General features: G+C 62.2%; 2 protein-coding genes across 3 annotated transcripts; one reads left to right on the forward strand and one right to left on the reverse strand.

Annotated features, from left to right (window-relative positions):
• The first annotated feature begins 165 nt into the window (after positions 1-165).
• On the forward strand, positions 166-19,090 carry MED24 (mediator complex subunit 24). Of its 2 annotated transcripts, none has more exons than XM_037411359.1 (26): positions 166-242; positions 489-627; positions 3,050-3,132; positions 3,662-3,700; positions 5,203-5,276; positions 6,349-6,572; positions 7,160-7,271; positions 7,744-7,894; positions 8,139-8,252; positions 8,917-8,964; positions 9,189-9,274; positions 9,647-9,733; positions 10,052-10,163; positions 10,803-10,945; positions 11,745-11,782; positions 12,478-12,560; positions 13,830-14,008; positions 14,117-14,216; positions 14,590-14,765; positions 14,847-15,111; positions 15,321-15,502; positions 15,803-15,896; positions 16,240-16,339; positions 18,170-18,247; positions 18,420-18,568; positions 18,715-19,090. In XM_037411359.1, exons 2-26 carry the CDS (start codon positions 498-500, stop codon positions 18,829-18,831), a joined length of 2,964 nt encoding a protein of 987 aa, XP_037267256.1. In that variant the 5' UTR covers positions 166-242; positions 489-497; the 3' UTR covers positions 18,832-19,090. The 2 variants fall into 2 exon arrangements, with proteins under 2 accessions (XP_037267256.1, XP_037267257.1); XM_037411360.1 differs by having other exon boundaries at positions 9,192-9,274.
• A 1,695-nt stretch (positions 19,091-20,785) lies between these two features.
• Positions 20,786-24,425, reverse strand: CSF3 (colony stimulating factor 3). The gene is made up of 5 exons (XM_037410868.1): positions 24,093-24,425; positions 23,551-23,720; positions 23,061-23,168; positions 22,762-22,908; positions 20,786-22,618 (listed from the first exon to the last, which is right to left on the reverse strand). The coding sequence occupies exons 1-5, from the start codon at positions 24,367-24,369 to the stop codon at positions 22,448-22,450; spliced, it is 873 nt and encodes a 290-aa protein (XP_037266765.1). The 5' UTR covers positions 24,370-24,425; the 3' UTR covers positions 20,786-22,447.
• Positions 24,426-26,380: the final 1,955 nt, after the last annotated feature.

Below are 26,380 nucleotides of genomic sequence, written 5' to 3' on the forward strand. Positions count from 1 at the left end.
CTTCTTTGTACACACCGTGCTTGCACACCCGTGCGTTTGCACACTCACGCCTTCGCACGCACCGTGCTTGCACACCCGCGCCGTTGCCCATCCCCGCTCCCCACCAACTACACTTCCCAGCAGCCCCCGCGCCCCGCCGCGCCCCGCCGCCCAATCAGCGCCCGGCTTGCTGGCGGGTGCCACCATGGCGGTGCCCAGGCGCTGAGGGGAGCGTTCGCCGGCCGCCGCGGTGCCAGGCCGAGGTGAGGGGCGGCGGTGCCGGGGGGGGCCGAGGGGCGGCGAGGCCGGCTCTGGAGTTTCCCCCCGCGGCCCCGGGGCTCCAGGCCCCCAGGCGCCGCCTCACCTTTCCTGCGGGAGCCGCTGGGCCCCGCTCGCCGCCGGGGCCTGCCTCCCCCCCAGCCCCTTCGCCTGTCCCGCGGCGGGGGGTGAGGGATCCCTGCCCCCTCCCCAGAGCCTGCCGGCCTTGCCCCGATACCCTCCCTTCGCAGGGCGCGGCCATGAAGGTGGTGAACCTGAAGCAGGCCATCCTGCAGGCCTGGAAGGAGCGATGGAGCGATTATCAGTGGGCCATAAATATGAAGCGGTTCTTCCCCCGTGGAGCCACCTGGGACATCCTCAACCTGGCAGGTCCGGGGCCGTGGGGCAGGGGGAGGCGTGGGGAGCAGGGTGGGGGCACAGGGGTGGGCTGGATGGGGCTCTGGGCTTCGGGGCGGTGTGCTCCAGCAGTGCCCTGGGTGGGCCTGTCACCTGGCCCAGGGGTGGCCCTGTGGTTAAGCCAGCTGAAAACTGGACAAGTGGTGGAGGGGTGGGCTGGCAGGACACCCAGGCAGTGCTGGCATCGCCGCCAACTGCAGCAGCACATGTTGAAATGCTGCTGGTGCAGAGCTCTGGGACCGCGGCGCTCAGCCCCAGCACCGCTTACCAGCCGGGTGCACACAGGTTCCTGCTGCCTGCCTCAGTTTCCCCCACTGAGAGGGGATAATGACCCCGTCTGCCTCCTCAGTGCATCTAGCCAAGCGAGCAAAAAGCACTATGAAGGAGCCAGGTGCTGCTCCAAAGGCCGCTTCCCACCCTCAGTTATTAGGGTTTCTTTTCCCGTCCCTATTCAAGGGCGTTTGACACAAATCTTGCCAAATGTTGGTACCTGCTGAGCTCCATGGTTTAAAGATTTGCCAAGCTTTTATGCTAATTATAGAAACTTGTTGCTAGGTTGGTTTTTTTTTTCCTGTGCAGCAAACGCATGTTTGCAGGCCTTGGATAAATAAACAGTACTGCTTGAGGATTGCTGCACTGCGGGATTTAAAGGGAAATAGCTCCAGCACAGGCAGCAGCACTTCTTGCCCCACTGAGGTGGGGGACCTTTTCCTGGTGGGTGTGTTTTTTTCCTCCCTGCATCCTACTGGTGTTTTTTTTCTGGCAGCATCTAGCCCATGATGGTGGGTTTTGTTAGGCCACATCCTTCCAGCTGAGCTCCTCAGGCCCGGTTTCTCCTCCTCCCACTGTGGCTCATGGTAGGGTCAGCGCATGGATGTGCCCAGCCCCATGGTGATGTGGGGCTGGAGTAGCCAAGCTGGAGCTATGGGGACTGGCTGTGGCAGTGGGGCAGGCCTGGAGAGACAGATTTGCTGGAGGGGGCTGGTACAGGTGGGGGATGTGGCAGGTGGTTGGCTTGAGGGCCAGCCCTGCTGCCAGCCAGCTGGTCCCCGGGGCTCCCTGGTGCCTGTTCCTGGCATGGGGGACCAGCTCCTGCCCCACTCACTGAGGCAGTGGGGCCTGTGGGGCGCTTGGTGTGGTCTTGTCTGTGTATCCCAGAAAGCAGGGGCAGAGATAATCAGTCCCTGTGATTTCTGTGGAAACAGGTTTCTCCTGGTCCACTTCTAGCCAGCGAAAGGCTTGTAGCCTGGGCTTTGTTGGAGGGCAGCCCCTCTGCAAGGGGGGGAAGGGAGCTGAGCCCCTTTTTCCCTGCTGCAAAAGGGGGCTTAAAAGGGAGGATGATGCTGCTGACTCCATCCTGGGCAGCACAAGCATTGTGGGCACACGGGGAGGCTGTTCCCGAGACCCTGCCGGCTGTAACAACTGCTGCCTCCCTTGCTGCAGCCCTAGAGCTGTCCTTTCCCAAGCCTCGTGCCTTTCGGATTTAAACTACAAAGGAGGAAAAGCTGGCACGAGCTGCCAGGATCACGGCGGTGCCCAGCAAATCTATGCTGACACGTCTGCAGTGGGTAACAGCATGTGGCTGGCTTGTGTTGACACTCCCTGATTAGATGGGGAGGGGAAGGCTGCCATTAGCCTTCTGTCCTCGAGCTGAGATGCTTTTGGCTGAGGTCTCAGCCTTCGAGCGAGACCCAGGGAGCCTCCTGCTCCCGCGGTTGGGATCCAGCAACGGCTGCTGCTCCTCCTCATCTTTGGGGCAACGACTTCCCAAACGGCTGCTGCCCCCTCTTGCATCTGGGTGCTTTGACCTACTTACAGCCGGTGCCGCAGCCCGGGGCCTGCTTTTGGGAGGTGGTTCCTGCGTTCTGCCATAGTTCAAATGGTCAATTAAAGGCTTGACTGAGCAGATAGGACGGGCAGAGCCCCTCCAGCGTCCACAGGCCGGTGCTGGCAGGCAGCTGGCGGCAGGGAGGGCCAGACATGTAGGGTTGGTCCCAGCTGAGAGGGACTGTCTGCCTGGAGTTCAGCCCCAGGTGTCAGAGCAAAAGTCACAGAGCAGAGGATGCGAGAGCCTCCTGGGCAGGACGTGGGAGGGAGGGGAACATGTTTGGAGAGCAGCAGGCGCTGTTTTGGGGCCAGGGTGCCCGGGGAGAGCTGAGTTAGCAGCAGGCTGCTTGTACTGCCTGAATTATTTACTGGCTTTTGCCGCTGGGGATTAGAAAGTTGTGGGATTCAGTTAATTTCAGGGAAGAGCAGTGCAGGGTTGCTGTGGTTAGCACAATTTGTCTTTGTCACCTTTCCTGTGGGATGAGGACAGAGCGTATGTGGGTCTGTGTGTCCCCACACCGTGTACGTGCTGACCTGGGACCTCCTGGCCCCTCTCCTTTGCTTGCAGAGGCTCTTCTGGAGCAGGCCATGATCGGGCCGTCACCGAACCCACTCATCTTGTCCTACCTGAAATACGCTATCAGCTCCCAGGTAATGACATTCCCCGCGTGCTGCCTCCCTGCCTCACGCTGCAGACGCTGCTGGGTGTCACCTCGCAGCCCCAATTAGCAGGTGGGCAAAGAACCCGAGGTGCAGAGTTGGTGGCAGGCAGATGCCCCAAATCTCCCATCTGTGCCTTTCCTGGGCTTGGGCAGGCAGTGGAGGGCTCAGTGCGTGCCTGAGGTGGGGATGTTTCAGTAAATAACCTCTGCCCATTGCCTGGCTGCACGCAGGTTGGAAATCCTTGTCCTCCAAGAGCTTCAGCGCTTGCTCTAAGCTCTGCGCTTTCTTAGCACGGCATTTCATATTGCCTAAAGTTTGTGTGAAACAAATCAGCAATCACCTAAAAATGTCTGTTTGGATTTGTGCCGGGTCAATGCCCCAGCCCTGTCTGCCGTGACAGGCAGCGGGGCCGTGCCCTGACCTCGCTGTTCCTCAGCAACCAGCATCGCGCTGGCAAACATCACCCGCTAACACGCTGCTGCACTGGGTTTGTTTTGGTTTTGTGTTTTGTTTGTAGATGGTGTCTTATTCCACAGTCCTGACGGCCATCAGCAAGGTACGGCTCTGACAGGTGCTGTCTGAGGTTTTTCTCTTTACCTATGACCCATGTATCCATTTCCCGCCCCACAACTCTCACCGAATATAGGTCAAGTGGAAAACGACATCCTCTGCTGAGTCAGCAGTGGTCAGACAGTGCAGATTAGTGCCTGAGTCCTTCCGTGTCCCGCTGGGGACAGGCTGCTGCTGCGCCTGGCAGGTCCCGCTCTGGTTTTGGGGATGGCTGTGGGTGTGAAAGCCTCGTCCCCTTGTCGTGTGGGGCCTGGCAGGCTCCTGCCCCGCAGCGCCCTGTGTGTAAACCACACCCTGGCTGCTGGAAACCACATCTCTCTGCGGTCAGCGGTGCTGGCAGCACCATGGGGATCCGGAGCTGGTGGTGGAAAAGCAGCGCTGCTCACGAGGGAGTGCTGCCAGCACCCAAGCCGCGTGGCTGTGGCCACCCACCCTGCCCGGCCAGCTGGCTTCCCACGGGTGCTCAAGTGTCCCCGTGCTGCTTTGATGGGGACAAACCCTCTGTGGCTGCCTCCACTTGGAGTATGGGGCTGCTCCGTGGGGAACGATAGTCCCTCGCGGGCTGCGTCGGGCCCCTTGCCCTCTCCAGGCACTGACCTCTGAAGAATAATTTCAGCAAGAATAATTTCTCTTCTCCCACCTCCCTGTTGTTACTGGGGGATGGGAAGAGAAAGGCACTGGTAGCAACGCTGGCGTTGTTTTGAGGTGCTGCAGGCTGAGCTTGGAGCTGTGCCATAAATGTGCTGTAAAGCCTTGGTGAGGGCAAGGACCCCTTCAGCGGGGCTCAGCACCCATCCGGGGTGGTGGACATCCTTCCAGGAGAGGGTAGAGCCAGCGTACAGCTGCCTGATGCTGAGCGCAGCGGCAAGTCTGCTCTGAATGGTGCAGGCTCGTCACCGTTCTCCTGGTTGTGTGTCGCTGCCCGTTCCGGCAGGGCAGGCAGAGAGCTGACCTTGACAGCCGAGGCTTCCTCCTTCAGATCAGCATGGGCCGAGAGCAGACCTGCGGGCTAGCTCCGGCCCGGCGGGGTGGCCCCATCTGCTCCGTGAGGAGGCAGGGAGCTGCGCTTCTGCTGCCCACCGCCCTCCCAGCCCTGCGGCCAGCCGGGCTGTTGGCGTGTGCTGCCAGCCCCGTCGAGTCGGGGGTGGGCACGCGGGCTGGCACCGAGCCACTGCCGCATCAAGGCAGCCGGCGGGGAGCGGAGCTCAGGCCCCCGCCGCCGTCTTGGGGAGGCTGCCGAGAAAACCCAGCCAGGTTTGTCGCTGCCGTGGCCCGCTTGCCTCCTGCAACCCCGGGAGGGCACGACCCGGCCGTCGGACAGCCCTGACCTAGTTCTCATTCAAGTGGCTGCTGGGCAGCTGCCAGGGCAAGCGTCCTGCTGCCGGCAGCGCCCAGCCCAGCCCGTGGAGGGAGGGGTTAGGTTTGTTTTTGGAGCCCTTGAAGCCTGGCAGCCCCCATCTGATGTCCCTCCTTGTTCCCCTGCTCTAGTTCGATGACTTCTCCCGGGACCTGTGTGTCCAGTCGCTGTTGGAGATCATGGACATGTTCTGCGATCGCCTCAGGTATGGTGTGGCGCTTCCAGCTGAGGGAGCCGGGTTCCCCCTCCAGCTCCATGTCCATTCCCGAATTGCTGCCCCAGGCTGGGCTGCCACGCGAGTGCCGGCATGGGAAGAGCAGAGGGAGTCCAAAACCCCACCAGCTTTGTGGGAAGCTGGAAGAAACCCACCTATTTGGGGATAAAAGTCTCCGCGGTGATATTCCTGCCTGGCTCAGGTAGATAGGGGTGGGTGTAATCCATGTGGCCTGAGACTGTGTGTCCCCTCAGAGCGTTTCCTTTCTCTTGTGTGGCCTCTGCAGCTTCCCAGAGCCCTGGCTACGTGTCCCCGTCTGCCAGTGCTTGCAGTCCTGCCTGTGCTGCCCCAGGCACTCCAGGCAGCTGCCTTGTTTTGCTTCGTGCTCTTCCGCTGGTGTTGCAGGACCCAGGGGAGTCCAGACAATTCAGGCCACAAAAACTTTTTTAGAAAACTCAGAAATCTTCCTGTTAACCCCTGACAGCCTCTTCTGGGAGGCCGAAGCAGAGAGCATGTGGTGGTGGGGGTAGCGGGAGGAAGAGGAAGGCTGAAGGTACCAGCTCTTCAATTACATGAAATGAAGCAGCAGCAATGAATATGCATCAGTCACAGATGTTGACAAGGAGCTGTTGCTGGCCAACTGCAGAGCTGGCCACTTAATCCAGTCCCTGCCTAATCTGATCCTCTGCTTAATTTGATCAAAACTTCTGGCCCCAATGATTTGTGCATCAGGAGGGGAAAGCATTCACCTCTCGCAGCACATTGATTGATGCTGAGCCTCTCTTAGCAAGATAATTTGATTACAGGCTTGGAAAGTTTCCCTGTAGTAGAGTGGCCAGAGAGAAGGCTGCACTGGGGAGACTTTATTTCCCCTGGCTCAGCAGGGATGCTCGTGGGCTGAGTAGGTTGGCATCTGTGGCAGAGGAGCCGGCAGGCAGACGGGGCTGGGAGCACAGGACATGGGTTTGGATTCCCCAGCCTGCCCTGTTTCTGTGCCTCAGTTTCCCTGGGGGCAGTGGCCCGGCCCGTGGTGAGCACAGTCCCGTTTCTCTCCCCTTCCCAGCTGCCACGGCAAAGCAGAGGAGTGCATCGGCCTCTGCCGGGCACTGATGAGTGCCCTCAACTGGCTCCTGCGCTGTGCGGCCTTCTACACCGAGAAGGTGAAGGAGACACTGGAGCAGGCGGCAGCTGAGAGCCAGCTGAAGATGTGTCTGGAGCGGCTGGAGAAGATGCTCGGCAGTACCAAGAACCGCGCCCTGATCCACATCGCGAAGCTGGAGGAGACGTGTATGTTGCTGACCCTGCCCTGCCCTGCAGCACGCTCTGCCCGCCCGTGGCTGCTGCCAGGGCTTCCTCCCAGGTGCCGCTGGCCCTGGGGAGATGTCATTGCCACCTCTCCCTTCCCCCTGCCCGGCTCCTGCCGCATTGTCCCTGCAGCTCCAAGCCCATCCATCTTTCAGCCCTGTTGCTGTAACAGTCTCCTCCCTGGCTCTGTGCCACCCTCTGCCCCCTCCCCTCCGTGCTGCCCTTGGAAAAGGAGCAGAATTAATGTGAAGGCTGCGTGAGCTGTTCCTGGGCGCGTGGCGGGCCCTGTGCTCCGCCAGCATTGCCTGGCACGGCTCTGCACCTTCCCTTGGTGCCTGCGTCTGGCCAAGCGGCTGTGCCAGGCCCAGCCTGGAGCAGGAGCACTGGGTGGCACGCAGACCCTGGGCTTGAGTTCGCAGAGGTGTGCTGACTTCTGCTCACCACGGGGCCTGGCAGGGAGCCCCAGCCTTGGCAGCCCCTCCGTGCTGCTGCGGGCTTGGGAGCCAGCCTGCCCGGCTTCTCAGCCTGTCACCGTCCCACCCCGCTGAATTCCTGCCCTCCCTCCCCAGCTTCCTGGAGCACTGTGGAGCAGTCCCTCGTCAAGCTGGGGGAGAACCTGAACAGCCTCAGCAACTCCCCGCTGCGAAGCCAGGCTGACGACTGCGTCTCCCTCATCAAGAGGTAGCTTTGTGCTGCTGGCTGCGTGGGCTCGGAGGGTACAATGGGTCTGAGCCCTGCTCTGGGGGCTGAGAGCCACCTGCCACACTAGCTGCCTGCTTTCCAGGCCCTTCCTGGCTCAGACCCCTGCACTGGCGGTGAGCTGGGGCTGGCCAGAGGCCCTGGGGTAGGGGAGGGGACAGGGCTAGTGGCTCCTTCGCAAGTCACCTTACCCAGGGTTTGCTCCTCTGGTGACCCTGGGCCCTTTGCCATCCCTCGGCTGCTCTGGCCGTGCCAGAGCTGCTGCCCCTGCTCGGGGTCCCCCGGAGCTGCTCCCATGGCCCAGGCTGTGGTGCAGGGGCTTGGCTGTGCCCCAGGGCTCCTCTGCAGGACAGCAAAGATCAAGGGCTTGGCCGGGAAAGGAGGATGGGACAGGAGGAGCAAGGATCTGTCTCTGCAAGGCTCCAGTAACCCTGTGCTGTTGTCTCCCACCCAGCATCCCCACCATGCTCTCAGTCCACTCCGAGCAACTGAACAAGACTGGCTTCCCCACCGTGCATGCTGTAGTGCTGCTGGAGGGGACCATGAACCTCACGGGAGAGACCCAGCCGCTGGTGGAGCAGCTGATGATGGTGAAAAGGATGCAGGTACAGAGGTGGCATCTCGTTCCCCTGCTCAGGGTGGCCTGGGGCTGTGGGACCAGCGCCTCGCTGCAGCTCAGTACTGCTAAACTCCCTGTGCTGATCCTGGTCCAAGGGTATGGACGCAGCCGCAGGGAGCAGCATGAGCCCATCGGCACCTTTGCAGGGGGTTCAGGGGTTTGGCTGTGCTTGGGGGAGGTGCTTTATTGCCTTTCCAACACTGGGGATGTGTTTTGTCCGTGCCCTGCAGCGCATCCCCTCCCCGCTCTTTGTGCTGGAGATCTGGAAGGCTTGTTTTGTGGGCCTCATTGAGTCCCCAGAGGGCACGGAGGAGCTGAAATGGACAGCCTTCACCTTCCTGAAGGTAGGGCCCAGCCCCTCCCTGCGAGTGCAGTGCCCTGAGCCTTTTCACCTCACGCCCAGCCCCTGCTGAGCGCTGAACCCTGGCAGAGCAGTTCTCTCCCACAACGTGCCCCTCGGGGTTCCCCCGCGGCCCGGCTGAGCCCACGGCAGCCCTGCTGCAACTTGCTGAGCATCAGGTTTGTTGTCCAAGGCCCCTCTTTTCAGGCCAGCCCCACTTTGTTTTGCAGAGTGGCTTTCCTGGCATGTTGGGGGGGTGGAAATTGTGGCCTTTGAAGGATGCCACAGCAGCCTTGGGCCCTACGCTCCCACAGCTCAGCGGTGGGCAGCCTGCAGCAGTCTGTTTCACCTCCTTTCTTTGTACCAGACAAAAGGGATCTGCGTGTAATTTCAGGCCTGGCCTGTGCTGGGTTCCTCCACAGTCTCAGCTCCCGGCCTGGCTGTCAAGAGGTGGCTGTGCCCTGTGGCTCCCTGTGATGGTGGGAGGACGCTGTAGTGGGGACATGGGGGCACAAAGTCCCCTGGGTGCAGGGGCTGCTCCAGAAATGCTCTTTTCTCTAGACTGGGAGAGCAGGCATGTTCTCCCTGGGCTCCTGCTGCCTGCGGGAAGTCCTGACCGTAGGATGGGGTCTGTCTCGGTTGGTCACATCGTGCTCTGTGTCTTTCAGATACCCCAAGTCCTGGTTAAACTCAAGAAGTATCCCCAAGGGGAGAAGGTGAGTCTCGAGGGCTGTCGCTTGGAGCTGTGCGCCGCATTGTGTGCACAAGCAAGCTGTTTGTCACGATGGTGCTGGTGCCTGGCCAGAGCTGCGTGGGGGCGGCTGGGGTAGGAAACAGTCTATGTCCCCAAAATCTTCCTCTAATGGATGAGGCAGCGTGGGAGGGGAAGGTGGGCTTGTGTTGGCAGCGCTCTGAGCTGAGTGCTTGGCTTTGTGCACAGCAGGATTTCACCGAGGATGTGAACTGTGCCTTCGAGTTCCTGCTGAAGCTGACCCCTCTGCTCGACAAAGCAGACCAGCGATGCAAGTGAGTGCTCGCCGTGTCCGGGGCTGACCTGCAGAGCTTTGAGCCTGTCTGGTGCCACCACAACCCCATCCTCCCTGCGGGGTGCTGCGGTACGGGGTGCTGGGGCAGCTCCTGGCAAGGCTTGTTTAGTTTCTGATCCAATTCCTTCTTCCTGAGGACCCAGTGCTGCCAAATGAGCAAGGCAGTGAGCATCTGACAGCCAGTTCACGTGTTGGTGATGCCGTGTGATATCTGGAGCTGGTTTTGGCCCTGCAGCATCCTCAGAGGAGTGGGAGCAGGGCCAGGAGGGCAACCCAGGGGTCCCCCTGCCCTGTGGCACTGCCGGGGGCAGCAGGAGTGCTGTCCCTCAGACTAGTGTTCTCTCTCTTTCAGCTGCGACTGCACGAGTCTCCTCCTGCAGGAGTGCAGCAAGCAGGGGCTGCTTTCAGAGGCCAACATGACCAACCTGATCGCCAAAAGGTACAGCGCTCTCAAAAATCTGGGTAACCAAGTGGGGTTGGAGCACCTCCTCTTGCTGTCCTCCTTGGGGCAGGGTGGGGAGTGTAAAGGACCAGCTGTGATGCCGCTGGCTGTCCTGCAGCTGGGACACCATGGCCTGGAGGGACAAGGCTTTGCTTTTGGTGACAGATTCAGTACAGTCAAAGTCCGTCCTCTCGGAGTGGCAGCTGGTGGTGGTCTTCCCTCAGGGGTGCCGCTGGTAGAGGTGGCTGAGCATGGGGAGGAGTGAGGCAGGGTAATGAATTCCTGCTCACTGGCTCGTCTTTGCGGATCCCCCAGGACAGCAGACAGAGAACACGCTCCGCGCTTGAAATCGGCAGAGAATGCCAACATCCAGCCAAATCCAGGGCTCATCCTGAGGGCTGAGCCGACTGTCACCAACATCCTGAAGGTGAGTCCCCTCCTGCATCCATACTGGGCAGGTGGGTCATGGCTCCAGAGCCTGTTTCCAGCAGCACCAGTCTCACCAGGCAACTGGGGTCGTTGGGAGGTGCCTGATTTCCCCCTGTGCTGGGGTGGAGGAATGAAGGAATCGCTCCCGGCCTTGCCGCTCTGCCGTGGAGATCAGGGGGCTCCCCTCCTCCTTCCCAGGAAGCCAAAGGAGCTGTCAGGCTGCGTGGTGTTGTCAGTGCCAGCAGCCTGAGCCTCGCCAGCTCTGCCCATCCTGCACTCGGCCGCTTCCCCGTGTGCGTCTCCCCCGGTCCCTGGGGACTCCCTGTGTCACTCTGGTTGCTTTGCTGCTGCTGAGTACGAGAGAATGTTTTGCTGCTGGTTGTGCTGCCCCAGTGCACTTTGGCTCTCCCCTGCGCCGTGCTCTCTGGTGCTTGGGGCACAGAGGGCTCCATCCCAAACCTCCCCAAGCCCCGCGGGTCCCTGCTCACCGAGGCCTCGCAGGACAGCCCTGGCAGCCAATCAACTCTGCCCCCACAGCTGGAGCTTTACTGCTGCTCTGTAGCACACGTTCCCCATGACTTCTCTTTCCTCCTTTATTATTTTTTTTTAATTGGGTGGTTGTTTTTTTTTTTGGTAGACCATGGATGCAGATCACTCCAAGTCTCCCGAGGGCTTGCTGGGGGTCCTGGGTCACATGCTGTCTGGGAAGAGCCTGGACTTGCTGCTGGCAGCGGCAGCAGCAACGGGCAAGCTGAAATCCTTCGCTCGAAAGTTCATCAAGTAAGTGACCACCTGGACAACACTGTCCCTGGTGACTGTGGGGCTGGGGTGGGCTTGCAGCCCCCCAAACTGTCCCCCAGACTGGGCTGGATGTGCCTCTGAGCCGGTGTCTGTGCAGCACTGGGTCCAGCAGAGCCCTGGGGAGGGCTGGGATCTTGGCGAGGCTGCACCCCACAGCACCCCAGCTCCTTTGCTTCTGCCTGAACAGGGGAGAGAATCGAAGTCAGGTTGGTTTAAGGGTATTAAGAGAACTTGAAAGCGCTGGCAGAGCCTCAGATCGAGGGCGCTTGCCGTGTGCACGCCTTTAGTCCCCGGACGCCTGTGTCCTGGTTAGAGCACATGCACCAGCACGCGTGGGGCTGCGTGATCAACTTCCTCGAGCAAGGGAGGTCTGAGGCAGCTCGAGCCACGCCAGTCCGGCTGGGTGCACGGCCCCACTGTGCCCGCTGTGTTTGGGGGTGCGTGCCGCTGCGGTATGGAGAAATCCCCACGCAGCCGGGCAGAGCTGGCTCTGGCGAGAGGACAATGCGCTCCAACATTGGGCTGAGTGGGTGTGGGGAAAAGCAGCGTTGCTGGACCTGTTTTGCTGCAGGGGAGCAGAGGGAGGAGGCGGCTCATCCCTGCTGTGCTGGAGGGTGTCTGCCGAGCTGGGCCCCACAGGTCCCTGCCCACCCTGCTCCCCTGTGTGGGGCGCGGAGCTGGGTGCTGGGGTGGGGTGCAGGAAGGGATCGCTGGGGTGGGAAGCGGCTCATTTCGTGTGATGCTAACGCTTTGCTCTGGCACTTTTTGCCTCCTCTAGGTTGAACGAATTCACGAAGCACATCACTGCAGAAAGCTGTAAGTGCGTGCCTGTCCGTGTGTGGGGTGGTTTGAGCTGCGTTTCCCGCTGCCGCCACGTGCTGGGACACTGTGGGGCCCGGCTGGATTAAGCTGGGACTGGCTGTGGCGCCAGCCAGAGTGAGCCGAGCTGTGCTGGGTCCAGCTGGGGGCTGCCGGCAGGGAGCCCGGCACAGGGGGCACATGGCCAGGTGCCAGCAGGGATCTGGGCTCCTGGACACCCACTGCCCTCACATGTGGCACGCGTGTCCAATCCTGAATGTGGGGTGTTCTGTTCCCTGCTTGCGGCGGGAGAGCTCCTTCTCCCCGGCTGAGCCTGCGGGGCCCCTTGGGGCCTGGCTCCCTCCCTGGAAGGGGTGATGTGTCAGCACAGAGCCCGAGATAAGGACTCTGACTGCATTTGCGTGTGATGAAACTTGCTGAGTGTTCTGACCTTCCATGGAATGGGGGGAGCTGGGGGATAGGCTGGGGCTGCCAAACAGGAGGCCAGAGCTGCGCTGGGGGCTCCAGCAGGGGCAGACGGGGTGAACGGGGGCACTTGGCCCATCCCTGGGGTTTCCACACAAGCACTTGGGGGTTAGAAAAGCTACTTGGGGGGGAGCAGGGTCCCGGCCCCCGAGCTCACAGGGCTCCTGCCTGTCTCCCTCCTTGCGCTGAGGCTGGAGATCCCCAAGTGTTTGTTTCTTCTCCCTCAGCCAAAGCAGCCTCCGTTCGGGCCCTGCTCTTCGACATCTCTTTCCTCATGCTGTGCCACGTGGCCCAGACCTACGGCTCGGAGGTAAAGCATCCTCCCGAGGGCTGGGGCTGGGGGGTAGGCATCCTCCCGAGGGCTGGGGCTGGGGGGTAGGCATCCTCCCGAGGGATGGGGCTCAGACTTTCTGAGCGCGGCCCATGCGCTGCAGCCTGCCAGCCTCCTCTAGTGGCCAGTCTGCCACTGTCCCTGCTGTCCCCGCGGCCACCCTGCCATGTGGGGTAAAGCACCCAGTGCCTTTTGCCTGGTGCAGGTAGAAATCCACCCCTGCTGCGTCAGGCGATGGAGCGGGGTGGCTGCAGCCTTCCTGAGGGCTTTGGTTGTGCTTCCCTTATGGTACCATGGTATCGGTGGGAGCGCTGTCTCCGTACCCGCTCCGGGCTGGCTCTGATCTCACTGGACTTTTCCCACCATTGCCTCTCCGGTTTGGCACTGACTGGCGGGGGGGTGGCCATGCAGCCAGGCTGAGCGTCAGCCCTCCCCCATGAGAGGAGGAACTTGCAGCCCCACTGAGGAAACAGCGCTTTGGTTGCATGAAAATTTTCCAGGTTTCGACATCTGTGTGTGTTGGGAGGCAAAACGATACCGAAACACTGGGAACGTGTAGAGGGAGCAAAAGGCGGGTGGGAGGGCGCTTGCCCCATCAGCCCTGGGGAGTGGAGAGGGGGAATCCTGGCTGGAGGCAGCTTGGAGCGGACGTGCCTGGGGCTGTCGGATGAGGTCTCATCCTCTGGCCTGGCCCAGAGCGACTTTCCTGACCAGCTGCTGCTGAACAGATGTGCAAAACTTTTTTGACAAAAATAGTGTCCCTTGGGTGATGGTGGGCTGGAGGGAGGAAGCAGCGTGTGGGATTCCCAGCCCTCCCAGCTGCCTGCCAGCTGGGCTGTACGACCCGACCCTGGGCTGCGTGCCCTGACCCTGCGGAGCCGTGGGCCAGCCGGCGCTGGGGACCCTGAGCCGTGGCTCAGGGGCTCTTTCTGGGTAGGACATGGTGACCCCCCTGCCAGGCATGCGGCCCCTTGGGACCGGTCCTGTCCTGGCATCTCCCGGAGGGAAGCCGTTGGAGCGCTGCTCTGATATGGGCTGTGGTGCCCCGGGGAGTCCTCTGGTAGAGGGGGCAAGCCCACAGACTGGAAACCAGTGCCTTACTGGGGACTGACCAGTGCCTGCCTCTCCACGCAGGCCACAGGGTGGCGCTGCTTCCCCAGCCATGAGCACCCCAGGGTGGGGGGTCCCCAGCAGGGTCCCTGCAGGGTGGAGGCTGCATGGCGACCCCCGTGCCGGTTCCTTTTCCAGGTGATCCTGTCGGAGTCGAGCCCGCCAGGTGAGGTGCCCTTCTTTGAGACTTGGATGCTGACCTGCATGCCTGAGGAAGGGAAGATCCTCAACCCCGACCACCCCTGCTTCCGCCCGGACTCCACCAAGGTGGAATCCCTGGTTGCCCTCCTCAACAACTCCTCCGAGATGAAGCTGGTGTAAGAGTTCAGCCTGTGTGCCCACCCTGCCACCCACCCATCTTCTCTGGCCCCGTGGCTGCTCTGAACGAGTGCCTGAAGCACCCCTGCCTCTCTTTTCCCCGACAGGCAGATGAAGTGGCATGAGGCGTGTCTGAGCATCTCGGCTGCCATCCTGGAGATCCTCAATGCCTGGGAGAACAGCGTCCTCACCTTTGAGTCCATCCAGGTTGGCCTGGTGGGAGGATGGTGTGGGGCAGAGCAGGGGCATTGGTACTGCCCGGTGTCCTGAGGAAGGGCTAAGGCTTGAGCAGGGCAGGGGTCCCCTGTCCTCCTGCCCTGAATGCTCCTGCAGCCACTGCAGAGCTTGCTGGCTCCTTCATGACTTGGGTGGGGAACCGAGATGGCTCCAGCCCCTTGATGCTGCCCTGAACAGCCCCACTGGTGGCAGTGGGGCTGCCAGGGGCATGTTCACCCCATGGAGGAGAGGAGGGCTTGGATCCTGCAGTTGGGTCTCCCAGCCCTGGGAGGTGATGCTGAGATAAAACCTGTGCATCCACACGTCTGGGCTCATCCACCTCTGCTCCCATCTCCTCTCCTAGAAAATCACAGACAACATCAAGGGGAAAGTGTGCAGCATGGCAGTGTGTGCAGTGGCCTGGCTGGTGGCCCACGTCCGCATGCTGGGCTTGGATGAGCGGGAGAAGTCCCTGCAGATGATCCGGCAGCTGGCCACCCCTCTGTACAGCGAGAACACACTGCAGTTCTACAATGAGCGGTGAGCACATCCCATGCCATGCCGTCTCCTGTCCTCCTTCCCCTTCCAGAGCCTGTGTGACCCCGCGTCTCTCTGCTGCAGCGTGGTGATCATGAGCTCCATCCTGGAGCACATGTGTGCGGATGTCCTGCAGCAGACGGCCACGCAGATCAAGTTCCCCTCCACGGGCATGGACACCATCCCCTATTGGAACCTGCTGCCCCCCAAGAAGCCCATCAAGGAGGTGCTGATGAGCGTGTTCACCAAGGTGCTGGAGAAGGGCTGGGTCGACAGCCGCTCCATCCATATCTTCGACACCCTGCTGCACATGGGGGGCGTCTACTGGTTCTGCAACAACCTGGTCAAGGTATGGGGTGCAGGAAGGAGGTGGCTGTGGCCCACCGTGCTGTGGCTGGGTGTTGAGCCCGGGACTGCTGGGTCTAGCCCATGCTCTTGGTGCCCAGGAGTGCTGGTTTTGCCTGGGCTGGCTGCTGTGGTGGTCCTGGGCGCTGGAGGTGAGCGGCGCAGGCCCAGCCGTGCCTGTGCTTCCCCTCAGCTCTGCCTTCCACCTCGCAGGAGCTGCTGAAGGAGACACGGAAGGAGCACACGCTGCGGGCTGTGGAGCTGCTCTATGCCATCTTCTGCCTGGACATGCAGCAGCTGACACTGACCCTGCTGGGCTACATCCTGCCCAACCTGCTCACGGATTCCTCCAAGTGGCACACCCTCATGGACCCACCGGGAAAGGCCCTGGCCAAGTAAGACCCCAGACCCGCAGGTGCAGTCTCCTTGAGGGCAGATGGGCCTGTTTGTGGAAATGGAGAGATGTTCTGTGCTGGGATGGGGGTCCCAGCCACCCAGTTCTTACCCTGGCCCTGGCACAGCGCCGAGAGGAACAGACATGCTGGTGTCCCGGGCCCCATTCCTTGCTGCTCCTCACCTTGGACCTGCTGTGTCCTGTCCTGGCGCGTGCTCTGGGCTCTGCCGTCTTCCCTTGCCCGTGCACCATCATCCAGGTGGGCTGGCAGCACCTTGCAGTGTCCCTGCTCTGTCCCCAGGCTCTCCGTCTGGTGTGCCCTGAGCTCCTACTCCTCCCACAACAAGGGCCAGGCGTCTGCCAGGCAGAAGAAGAGGCACCGTGAGGATATTGAGGTGAGTCTGGCCTGGAGCGGGGTTCGGTCTGTGCACAAGAGTGGGCAGTGGCTGTGGGAGGTTCTGTGGGCTGTCTGAGGCTTTTTGACCTTAAAATACCGGATTTCCCGTTCCCTTTTTTGGGGAAGGGGGGGGGGGGGGAGCTGTAAGGAGATGGTCTGTATGCGGTAGGCTTAGGCTGAGATGCTCTGGGTGAACAGGGCAGGGGTCTCCCTGAAGGGATCATAGTCCTGGGCCGCGGGGCTGTGCAGAGCCCAAGGTGGGTCATCTGCCCTGGGGAGGGGGGCGAGGATCCCCCCTTGGAGAGGGGCAGGCAGGGCTGAACTCCCTCTGCCCCCCGCAGGATTACATCAGCCTCTTCCCGCTGGATGACACTCAGCCCTCCAAGCTCATGCGCCTGCTGAGCTCCAACGAGGAGGACGCCAACATCCTCTCCAGCCCCAGTAAGTGCAGGCGGGGAGGGCGACTCCTGGGCAAGGCACTGGTCTGCGTCGCCACTTGTTTCTGGCGGTGAAACGTGTATTGGCTCAAAACCGCTGCTTTTCCCAAACTGGTCAGGTGAAGATTCAGAGTGTTTGAGTGTGTTTTGCTGAGTTCCCCTGGAGCTTTTGCACTCAAAAAAGGTCAAGCTCTTTTTATTTCTTGGATCAGAACAGCTTAGGAAAGGGGATGATGTTACACCTTCGCCCCGTGATGTTGCCACCCAACCCAGTGCGTTACGCACGAGGGGCTTCAGGAAGCTTTGTTAAGAGCCTTGTCCCCCCCAGCCACTCTGCGTGGGACCGAAGAGCTGATGTGCTGAGCAAGAGTGGCAGGAGGTGACATTCCTGATGGCTGTGGCTAAATCCTGAAATTCCACTGTTGTTAACAAGGCAGCGAGCGGAGCTGACGAGTCCCTGCCGTCATGTCTCTGTGTCCCCCGCAGCACAGTGCCCTGGGTTGCGACAGCTCCGGCAGGCCGTGCCGTGCCCTCCTGCTGTGGTGGGGTGCTATCATGGCTCCCACATACATTGTCTGGCCTCCTGGGCAGTGAGTCAGGATGTTCCTTGGTCATTGTTTCTCCTAATGCCCTTATCTAAAGTTATTCTTTACTTACTAATTTTCGACACATCCATCAACCTGTGGTTTTTGTTGGTTTCATTACTGTTGAAATATGGGGTTTTCCCTTTATTTCACTATCTTTTTTTAACTTTTGAGGCAGTTCCATCTCTTTCCAGTGACATTCAGGACTTTTTTTGGGCTGTTTGCTGCAGTGATGTGGAAATGCTGCTTCCTGCAGCAGCCACGTAACTTGTGATTCTGTGAGAAAAGTGTGGGAGGGCTTTCTTTTTTTGGTGAGCATCCTCAGAGCAGCATAAGGTGGGTCCTGCTGATTTTTGGCAGTAGTTGTGTCCTGCGGGGTCTGCACAAGAGCCTTCCTGGGAGATTCCCATCCCACTGGACAGAGATGGCCGAGGTCCTCTCCCACAGGAGCACCCAGCAGTGCTTCATGGTTTGGGTCAGATAAATCCCCTTGCTCTGTCCCAAAATCTGCTGCTAGTCTGTTGGACATGCCTCAGCTCTGGTAGCTAAATTGCACCCTGAGAGTGAGATCTGAGTGCTGCTGTGCAGCTGTCGAACATCTGGCTCGCTCCGCCCAGCCGGCTGTGCTGCAGGCAGCGTGCACAGGATATGTAGCGTGCACGTTGCTTTGCCTTGGCAGGATGCTCTTCTTCTCTTCTGATCGTGACATTGCGTTATATTGCTCGTGCCCTTGTGGAGCGTCAGGGACGAGTCACCGCCGCAATTAAAAACGAGCAGGGAGTACCAGGGAGGCACACTCACGGTCTCACTCACGCTTACCCTTTGGAGATGTCATTAAACTTGGTCAGACTCAGAATAAATCTGGCTTGTGCAAGAGTGAAGTGTCATAGCCCAGGAGCAGCAGTAGCAGCATGTGGAGCCCTCCCTGGGCTGCTGCGCTCCGTCATGCCTGGGGCATGTGTGAGCCTGTGCTGCCTGCCCGCAGTGACCGGGGCAGAGGCTGCCTGCCTGCTGCCTGTCTCTGCTCTGCCTGAGCAGCGAAGACTCTGCTCGTTTGGGTGCGGAGGGCATCAAGGCCTGCGATCCGAACCTCTCCCACTCCATGGTGTAGCTCATGGCAAAGCCCCTCCTGCAGCCCAAGGGCTGGGCAAGCTCGGAGGGCCAGAGCTGGCCAGGGTGGGCATGTTGGTGCAGCTGAGGGGGCTGTTCCAGCCTCCCCCCAGCCTGACACGTGTTCTCCTTCCCAACAGATCGCTCGATGAGCAGCTCGCTCTCCGCCTCCCAGCTTCACACCGTCAGCATGAGGGACCCGCTGAACAGGGTGCTAGGTAATGGCTGGGGCCGGCTCCCAGCGGGGGTATCTGGCAGTGAGACCTGGCTGTGGAGTCAGATCCAGCCATGCCGGGACACTGGTGGGGACCTGTCCCCTGTCTGGGAGGCTGGGGCCACCCCCAGCCTTCCTGGAGTGGCCTGGCTTTTGATATTTCCCTGTCTCCACAGCAAATCTCTTCCTGCTCATCTCTTCCATCCTGGGGGCCAAGACAGCCGGTACCCACACCCAGTTTGTCCAGTGGTTCATGGAGGAGTGCGTGGACTGTCTGGAGCAGGGCAGCCGTGGCAGTATCCTCCAGTTCATGCCCTTCACCATGGTGAGTCCCGTGGCTGTGACATCCTTCTTGGTCACGGGCTGTTCTGTTCCCATGGGACAGATGCGCATCCGGGCGAGTCCCACTGCTCGGCTCTCATGTCCCCAGCACTGTTGTGAGTCACCTGTGCTTCTCCTCTCTCCGGGCAGGTTTCAGAGCTGGTGAAAGTGTCCACCATGTCCAGTCCCAAAATTGTCCTGGCCATCACAGATCTCAGCCTGCCCCTGGGCCGCCGTGTCGCTGCCAAGGCCATTGCTGCACTGTGAGCAGGGCAGCTCCCTTCTGCCGTGCAGGAGAGGGCGGCCGGGCAGCTGCTGGGAGATCTGTGAGAACCTGGATGCTGGGCTGGGACTGGAACGCCTGGGACAGCTTCCCTGTCCCGGTGGGCTCAGCCTGGCCCTGCCCAGGGGCTGCTTCCCTCTGCGTTCGGCCTCCCAGCGGCATCTCGCTGCCTCGCGATGCGCTTTCAGAGACTGAGACAACCCCCTCCTTTTTTTCTATAACTCATTTCATTCTTTTGTAGAACCAGACTTTGCTTCATTTCTGTTCGGTTTCCTGACTGCAGCTCAGGGCCCTGGGGCTCCCACATCCCCCCTCTCAGGGCAGGCTTCGTGCGGGGAGTGATGGGAGAGTAAGTGGCCGAGACCCACGCTGGGTGGGGAGGGAATCACACTTGCTCCGTCCCTTCCTCACCTGCCCTGATCCCGGGTGGGTGATGGGCTGCTCGTGATGCTCCGGTTGGGGAGCGAGTGCCTGCGGCTGGCTGGCTGCAGACATGCAGAAGGGTGGAGCGGGGATGCTTTCCTGCCACGCTGTAAGCTGCAAGCAAATTCTTGTTGGAAATTCTTCCACGTGAGCATGAGTGAGTAACCACGGCCTCGCCAGCGCTGCGCTGGCCTCGTGCTGGGAGAGGCTGCTCCGCGGGGCTGTCCCACCACCCAGTCAGCTGCTTCAGCGGTGAATCTGCCTCTCACTGTCATGAAACCCTGACCCTGAGGGGGTGGCAAGGCCAGAAGGGCTTTGCCTCTGCTCCTTTCATTTATATTTTCTATTTGACTCATGAGAAAGGGGGAAGCAGGGCTTGGGGGTAGCTGGGCACCAGCCTTCCCCTTGGGCTGCCTTGGCGCTGAGCCTGGTCCCTGCCACATCCCCAGGGCTGCGCTGTGCCTCCCACCCGCCTCGGCGGCAGCGGGGTTCGCAGCCCCTCTTCTGGGGGCTCTGAAGCGAGTGCTTCAGTGGTGGCGGGGGAGAAGGGGTGCAGGGAGCCCCTGGTGTGGTGCCGCAGCGTTTGGGTCAAAAAGGCACCGGGGGGGGGTGACTCAGGGCCTGCCTGCCCCCTGCCTGCTCCCTGGGATGATCTCAGCTCTTGGCTGCTCCTGGGCTTTGCTGGAGCGAGAGCCCCCGCTGCGGTCGGCGGAGGAGCCTTGCCGCGCTCGGGGTGGCTGTGGGTGACGGTCGGTCCTTGGCCGTCGCACGCCTGAGCATCCTCCCCCTTCCCGCTGCCTCCTGCGAGCGCGGGAGCCGCATGTACCAGGGTGGGACGCAGGGTGGAGGGCACCATGGGGGGCTGCGGGTGATGCTGCTTTCCCCCAGACCTGATTTGGCGCTGAGCTGGCACCAACCAGCCTGGGCACCTCTCCCCTGCGCCGGTGGCGGTGCCTGCTCGCCCAGGGGCGGCTCTTTACCGTTAGCTCGGAGCAAAGAGCAGGACCAGGCGCTCTTGGCCTTCCCAGCTCTGTCAATATTTGCCAGCAGCAGCCCTGTGCTTCACCTTCCAGGAAAGGGCTGGAGCGGGAGAAGGCGTTTCCAGTAAGTGCCGGGCGAGGAAGGAGCCGCTCGCTCTCCTGGTAGCCTCCGCAGGCACCACGTGCCGCCGAACAACCGGCTTCCCCGTGCCGGGATAACAGCGATGGTCCGGGATGGGGCGGTGGGCGGCAGCGGGGCTCTGGCCTCGTGCCTACCTCTTCCCAGGGTGGGGAATCTGGGGAAGACAGGAACAGGGACCCCCTGGCACCCATGGGAGCTTGGCTCTGCCTGCACCGTGGCCGGGCTGAGGGGCCAGGGGGATGCCCGTGGTCAAGGGACATGAGCACAGGACCACCAGTGAGGGGAAGTGGGGCTGGGGCAAGCCTGGCAGCGCAGGGACAGCTTGTGGTGGCCGAACACCCACGGGGGGTGGGGGGACAGGCCGTGGGCCAGCTGGGGCTGGCTGTGGGGGCTTGCTGGGGCAGGGGGCGATGCCCAGGTCTGCTAGCTTCACTGGGGTACGTCTGTCCGTCCACCTTGCCCTCCCTGCTGCTGGAAGTCCCATCCCAGCGGTGGCAGCTCTGGGAGGGCTCCAGGCGCGTCGCTGGGCAGGTTCCCGGTGCAGCAGGAGAGGGAGGGCTGAGCCCACCCGCTGCCCCCAGCCCAGGGCCCGCGGGGAGGGCATGGCACTCGGCTCTGCTCCGCCGCCACGGAGCCCTGAGCACTCATTCTGCCTGTGATCCCCGCACGGTACTGGGGCGCCAGCGCGGGCTGAGCCCCCCCACACCAGCGGGTCCCGGTGCGCTACCAGTGCCAGGGCTGCTGCCCTCGGCTCGGTGCTGCTGGTGTGGGCAGGCTCGGGTGCTTTCTAGGAATCGGCTCTTGCCAAAGCGGTGCTGCGGGTGCAGGAGGAAGCTGCCGCCCCCGGGCAGCTGCACCCAGCTGCCTGTGGGTGCTCCCAAGCCCTCGGGAAGCTTGTGCTGCCTTGTAGGGGCAGGAGGGCCGGGGGTGCTGGTTTCCACCAGGGCTGGGCACTGCTGAGCTGATGCCAGCAGCCACGGACCAGCCCGGAATGAGCCTCTTCCCCTGCGCCCCATCGCTCCATCCCCATGTCCCCATGCCCTGGCCACCCAGCATCCCACCCCCGACAGGCAGGAGACAGCAGGAAAGGCAAACAGCCTGGACTCTGGAGCAAAAATAGAGTTTATTTCCATTTTTATCACATATAAAAATATAGCATGTGTTCCTCTGGGCCTCCCTCAGCTGCAGCAATAAATACAGTACAAAACACACTGCTGGAGGGCTGTGAAATTTCCAGTACACAGATACGGCTCTGGGGACTGGTGGCAGCTACTGGTGCAGCCTCCAGTCTGGTGGTTGCACCAGGCTCAGGGTGGGCAGGATTGTGTCCCACTGAGCCCTGCCCACTGCAGCAGCACAGAGCTGCTCCCCCAGGCCAGGAGATGGGTGCAAATAAGTTAAACTGCAAATAAATATGCTGAGTTTAGCAGGGCAGGGGGATGGGTGCTGGCAGAGCAGGGATACAGCCCCCAAAGGTGTCGGGGCTCCCCTGGAAAAGCCTCATCCTGGGAGGCTGCTGCATCCCTATGGCACCTCCGTCCCCCCCCCCCTCTCCCTCTTACCTAACGGCTAATAAATATTAATTAATGTCACTATGCCTAATAGAAATAACACCTCTCAGATTTGTCCCTGCAGGCTGCAGCCCGGGCAGGGAGATGCTGCTCTGAAGCATCTTCATCCACGGATGAAGGCGGTTTCCCCTTGGCCAGGTGGGATGCTGCAGGCAGTACCCGCAGCACCCTGGGCAAGCCATGGGGAAACCGAGGCACGCACGGTGCCCACGGCAGCTGCGGGGGCTCAGCTCAGCTCCCGAACCTCATAGCAGAGATATACGCTTTTGTTTAAATATTAAACAAGGGTGATGCTGCGCACAGATACCTGTGCACGGATGCCATCGCAGGGCCAGCCAACCTGCTCGGAGGCCGACAGATGGGGGAGCGTCCCCAGCAGATAAATATTAAATAGCGATAAATATTAAATAAGCAAAAAAGCCGGGGGCTCCCGGGGAAGGTTGCTCAGGCTGGGACATAAATAAATAGGGTGCAGGGCTGGGCATCAGAGGCGGGCGAGGTGCCGCAGCGCTCGGTACGCCGTCTCCAGGAACCGCTGGAAGTTGGCCAGGATGAAGAAGCCGCCGACCTGGTGGTGGAAGCGGGAGGAGAAGGCGGGGAGGGGACCCCGGTCCTCCGAGGGGAACGTCACCGTGGCCAGGCCCAGGTCCTCCATCTGCAGCCGGGCAGAGGCATCGGCATCAGCTCCGCAGCCAGGAGGACACAGAGCCCCGTGTCCCTGCCGTGCCGTCCCTGTCCCCCCAGCCCCTGGGCCCCCTCCCCATCTCCTCAGGACCCCCACATGCCCCCTCCCCTCACCTGCTGCTGGATGTTGGAGGAGAGGTTGGCAGCGTCCAGCTGCAGGGTCTCCACCAGGCCGGCGTGGCCGGGCAGCAGCTCCAGGACGCTGGTGAGGGAGCCGTGGTAGGCGCGGAGCCCGTCGCGGATCTGGCTGAAGCAGGCCTCCTGCGGGTGGGCGCAGCGCCGTCAGGGGGGCTCAGCACCACCTGGCCACCGCAGCCCACGCCACACCGGGCTTCAGGCTGCCCCGGGCAGCGGCGAAGCTGGTGGGGCTGAGCCCGGCCAGCTCATGGCACGGGTGGGCTGCCCCGACTTACCGCCTGGAAGGTGCGGCTGTGGCACTGCTCCAGCGGTGCCTGCGCGATGCCCAGGTCCTGCCGCACCAGCAGCAGCTCTTCCTCCTTGCACAGCTGGAAGGTGTCGCACTGCAGCCAAGGGGGACCGGGTCAGGGCAGCTGGAGGACCGGAGGACCCCACCGCCCCCCCGCTACCGATCTCGGGGGTGCGGGACACCCCCCCGCCCCCAGCCCAGCCAGGAGGAGGGAGGGGATGGGGTAGACCTGCCACCCGGTGAGAGGTGGATGGGACAAGAGCAAACGGCAGCTGGTGTGTGCCCAGGGATGTCCCCACGCATCCCAGTGGGGCTGTGCACGGCCGCAGCCCCCATGGGTGCCCCCAGACCCCAGGGCCAAGCCGTGCGGATGCTGCTGGCTGCTGGCCCCGTGGTGCCGATAAGGTCAGGGAGGAAGGTCACCTTATCAGTGACCCTACAGCGCCTACAGCCACTGTCCCCTGCCCAGGACTCACCACCAGCCGCTGCAGCGCGGCCACGTCCCCCTTGATCTTGCGGGTGAACTCCAGGTTCTTGTGCAGGAAGAGCTGGAAGTCCTGGTCCCCCGAGAGCTCGGCCAGCGGCGCCCCGTGCAGCGCGCGCCACGGCGCCCACAGCAGCGCGCCCAGCAGCAGCACCAGCACGCCTGCAGGGACACCGGCTCAGCACCCACCCTGGGTTCGCTTGGCTCAGCGCCCACCCTGGGGACACCCCCGTTCCCAACCCAGTGCCGGGGTCTGTGCTCAGCAACCCCCCCGGGAATGGTGGCACCAACGCAGCCTGGGGAAGGGGCAGAGACCCCCTGACAGTGGGAGAGGGACTGCATGCTCCCTGTGTCACACCACCCCACGGTGCCAGGGCCATGGGGCAGTGGGGTCTGGGTGTGCAGGTACAGCAGGTGCAGCAGGTGCTGGGGTGCGGTGGGTGCTACTGGTAGAGTGGGGTTGATGGGGGCAGTGAGGGCAGTGGGGGCAGTGGGTGCTGTGGAGGCAGCGGGTGCAGGGCTGCGGGTACTCACGGGTGAGGGAGCAGCACATGGTGCCCAGCTCGGTGTCTTCTCCTCTCTGCAAGCGCGGCCCAGCCCGGCACAGCTCGCTCCTGCCCCAGCTCTGCGCGGCCTCATCGATTAGGGCATTTATAGCGGGTTCCGGGGATTCACCCTGATGTGGCAACAGTGAGGATTGCCTCATGGCCTTAATCACCAACATGCAAATCCTGGGAGCTGGGTGCTCCCAGCCTGCCCACATCTCGCTCTCGGTGGGGCTTTCCCGGTGGGCAGCGATGCCCCTCGGCATTGCGGTGGGTGCCCAGCAGAGTGCGGGCACCGGGGCAGGTGCTGGGTGCCGGGATGGTGCCGGCGGTGGCCTGGTGACTCATTAACCTGCTGGGCTCCTGCCTGGCCAGCTGGGTTGGCTGCTGCCCAGTGCTGCAGGGTCACTCACATGTGACAGGGTGAGGGGATGGTGGCTTTTCACAGACGGGGTGTGTCCCCCCCCCTCCCCCCCTTGGGATCATCGCCATCCCCAGCCCATGTGGGCAACTCCCCTGAGCCCCTCACCCTGGCATCAGGGCGGGTACTGGCAGTGTGACATTCACCGTGGTGGGACCAGCTAGAGTTGGCCAAGGTGAGACCCCATCTAGGCACATGCCCAGGACCCAGCTCAGCACCCTAGGGCCAAATCTTGCCTTGCTGGGTGCCACGGGGCCGTGCTGTGCTCAGTGTCCCCATGTGCAGCAGCCAGCACTCGGCCACATGGGGGGCTCAGCCCCCCTGCCCCCAGCCAGGGGCCATTCCCCCCCCTGCCCCCAGCCAGGGGCCATTCCCCCCTGCCCCTTCAGGGAAGCAGCTGCCAGGGCAGCCCCAGGAATGGGGCTGGCTGCTCCCTGCCCCTCCGCAGCCCTGCCGTGCTGACGTGGGAATTTTGGCTCGTGCCGGTTCCCGCAAGTGCTTCCAGGATTATCTGCTGGGCCGGTGCCGGCTGGGCTGGCTCCTGCCTGGCATGAGCTGGCCGGGGCACCGGAGGCACCTGCTCGACCCACAGCCCTATGACCTGGAGGGTGGGGGTGGGGGTCTGGGCAGGGTGACCCCAGGGCAGCAGTGAGCCAGGGGGTCTCACTGCACCACTGACCCCCAGCCTAGGTCCCATCACTGCCCTCACTGCAAGCTGTGGGGACAGGGGTGGGGACAGGGACCCCCGTCCTCGAACAGGGTACAGCCCATGGGGTACAGCCTGGGGGGCTGCTGCCACCTCCAGCTGGGGGAAGGAACCCCCCATCAACTGCTGCCGATCTGTGAGCACCACCCAGAGCCTTGCCTGACACGAGGCAGTTAACTCTGAAACCTAACGATGACTTCCCTTCCCAGGCCCTGGCAGCACTGAGTGTTCTGCCCTCAGGCTGCACGAAAGGACCTTGGCAGCAGAGCCTCCTCATGGGTTTTCTTGGGAGAAATCACCCCCCCGGCTCTGCCTGTGCCCTCCCCGGGGCTGGGGGAAGCCAGGGGCCTTCCAGAGCAGGCGGTCCCTGAGGGGGCTGAGAATGGTGTGCCCGAGCCCCTGCGGGGGCATCCTGTTGCCCAGAGCTCAGCTGCCATCTCAGCACATCGGTGCTCTCAGGAATTGGGGTTGGGAGGATGTGAATCAGCGCTTGGTGGGGCCCAAAGCCCCCCATCAGCTTTCTAAGAAAGGAAGTGGTGGCAGGACCCGAAACCCCGTGGGTGTTGTGGCATGGGTGGCAGAGCTGGCCCAGCACACCCACGCCAGGCAGGAGCTGCCTGTCCTGGCCCTGGGGACTGTCCTGGGTGCCCGTCCGCTGTGCTTCTGCCTCGTGGCCACCCGTCCCCTCCGTGGGGCCTGAGCCCCCCAGTCCCTTCCTGGGGTTTGCCAGCAAGTGAGCGCTTATGGGGTGTCTCTGCCTCCCAGTGCCGGATCTGGACCCCCTGGCGCTGGCTGGGCTCTCGCCTTCCCTGTTCCGCGCTGGAGCAGGGACTGGCTGCATCCATCGCCCTTGGGCAGCCCCGCACTTGACCCTCAGCCCCTGGCCGCCAGCCCGGCCTGGGCATGCTGGGAGATTCCCAGATTTCCCCAGAGAAGGAGCCCAGCTGGTCCCAGATGCTGGTGGGACCCACCCAGCGTGGCTGCACGTTGCCATTCCCTATCACTCTCCGGGGCTGGTGTCTGGGGGGCTGGGGGGTACAAGGAGGGCCCAGTCTGACACCTCCCCCCCCCAACTTTTCCCAGCAGGGTGTGGGGCTCAGCCCTTTCCCCCCATGCACCTGGTGCCAATCCTGGTAATCCCTGCTCTGGC

Source organism: Falco rusticolus, chromosome 18, assembly GCF_015220075.1.
Source record: "Falco rusticolus isolate bFalRus1 chromosome 18, bFalRus1.pri, whole genome shotgun sequence".
Taxonomy (NCBI): Eukaryota; Metazoa; Chordata; class Aves; order Falconiformes; family Falconidae; genus Falco; species Falco rusticolus.

Excerpts from the sequence above, each read along its gene's own strand:
- MED24 (XM_037411359.1), top strand. The coding sequence starts at position 498 with ATGAAGGTGGTGAACCTGAAGCAGGCCATCCTGCAGGCCTGGAAGGAG. Across the intron at positions 8,965-9,188 it reads AGTATCCCCAAGGGGAGAAG|CAGGATTTCACCGAGGATGT; the intron begins GTGAGTCTCGAG and ends CTTTGTGCACAG. Across the intron at positions 15,112-15,320 it reads TCTGCAACAACCTGGTCAAG|GAGCTGCTGAAGGAGACACG; the intron begins GTATGGGGTGCA and ends TCCACCTCGCAG.
- CSF3 (XM_037410868.1), bottom strand. The coding sequence starts at position 24,369 with ATGCCGAGGGGCATCGCTGCCCACCGGGAAAGCCCCACCGAGAGCGAG. Across the intron at positions 23,169-23,550 it reads CCGCGCTGCAGCGGCTGGTG|TGCGACACCTTCCAGCTGTG; the intron begins GTGAGTCCTGGG and ends CCTTGGCTGCAG. Across the intron at positions 22,619-22,761 it reads CCTCCAACATCCAGCAGCAG|ATGGAGGACCTGGGCCTGGC; the intron begins GTGAGGGGAGGG and ends GCCCGGCTGCAG.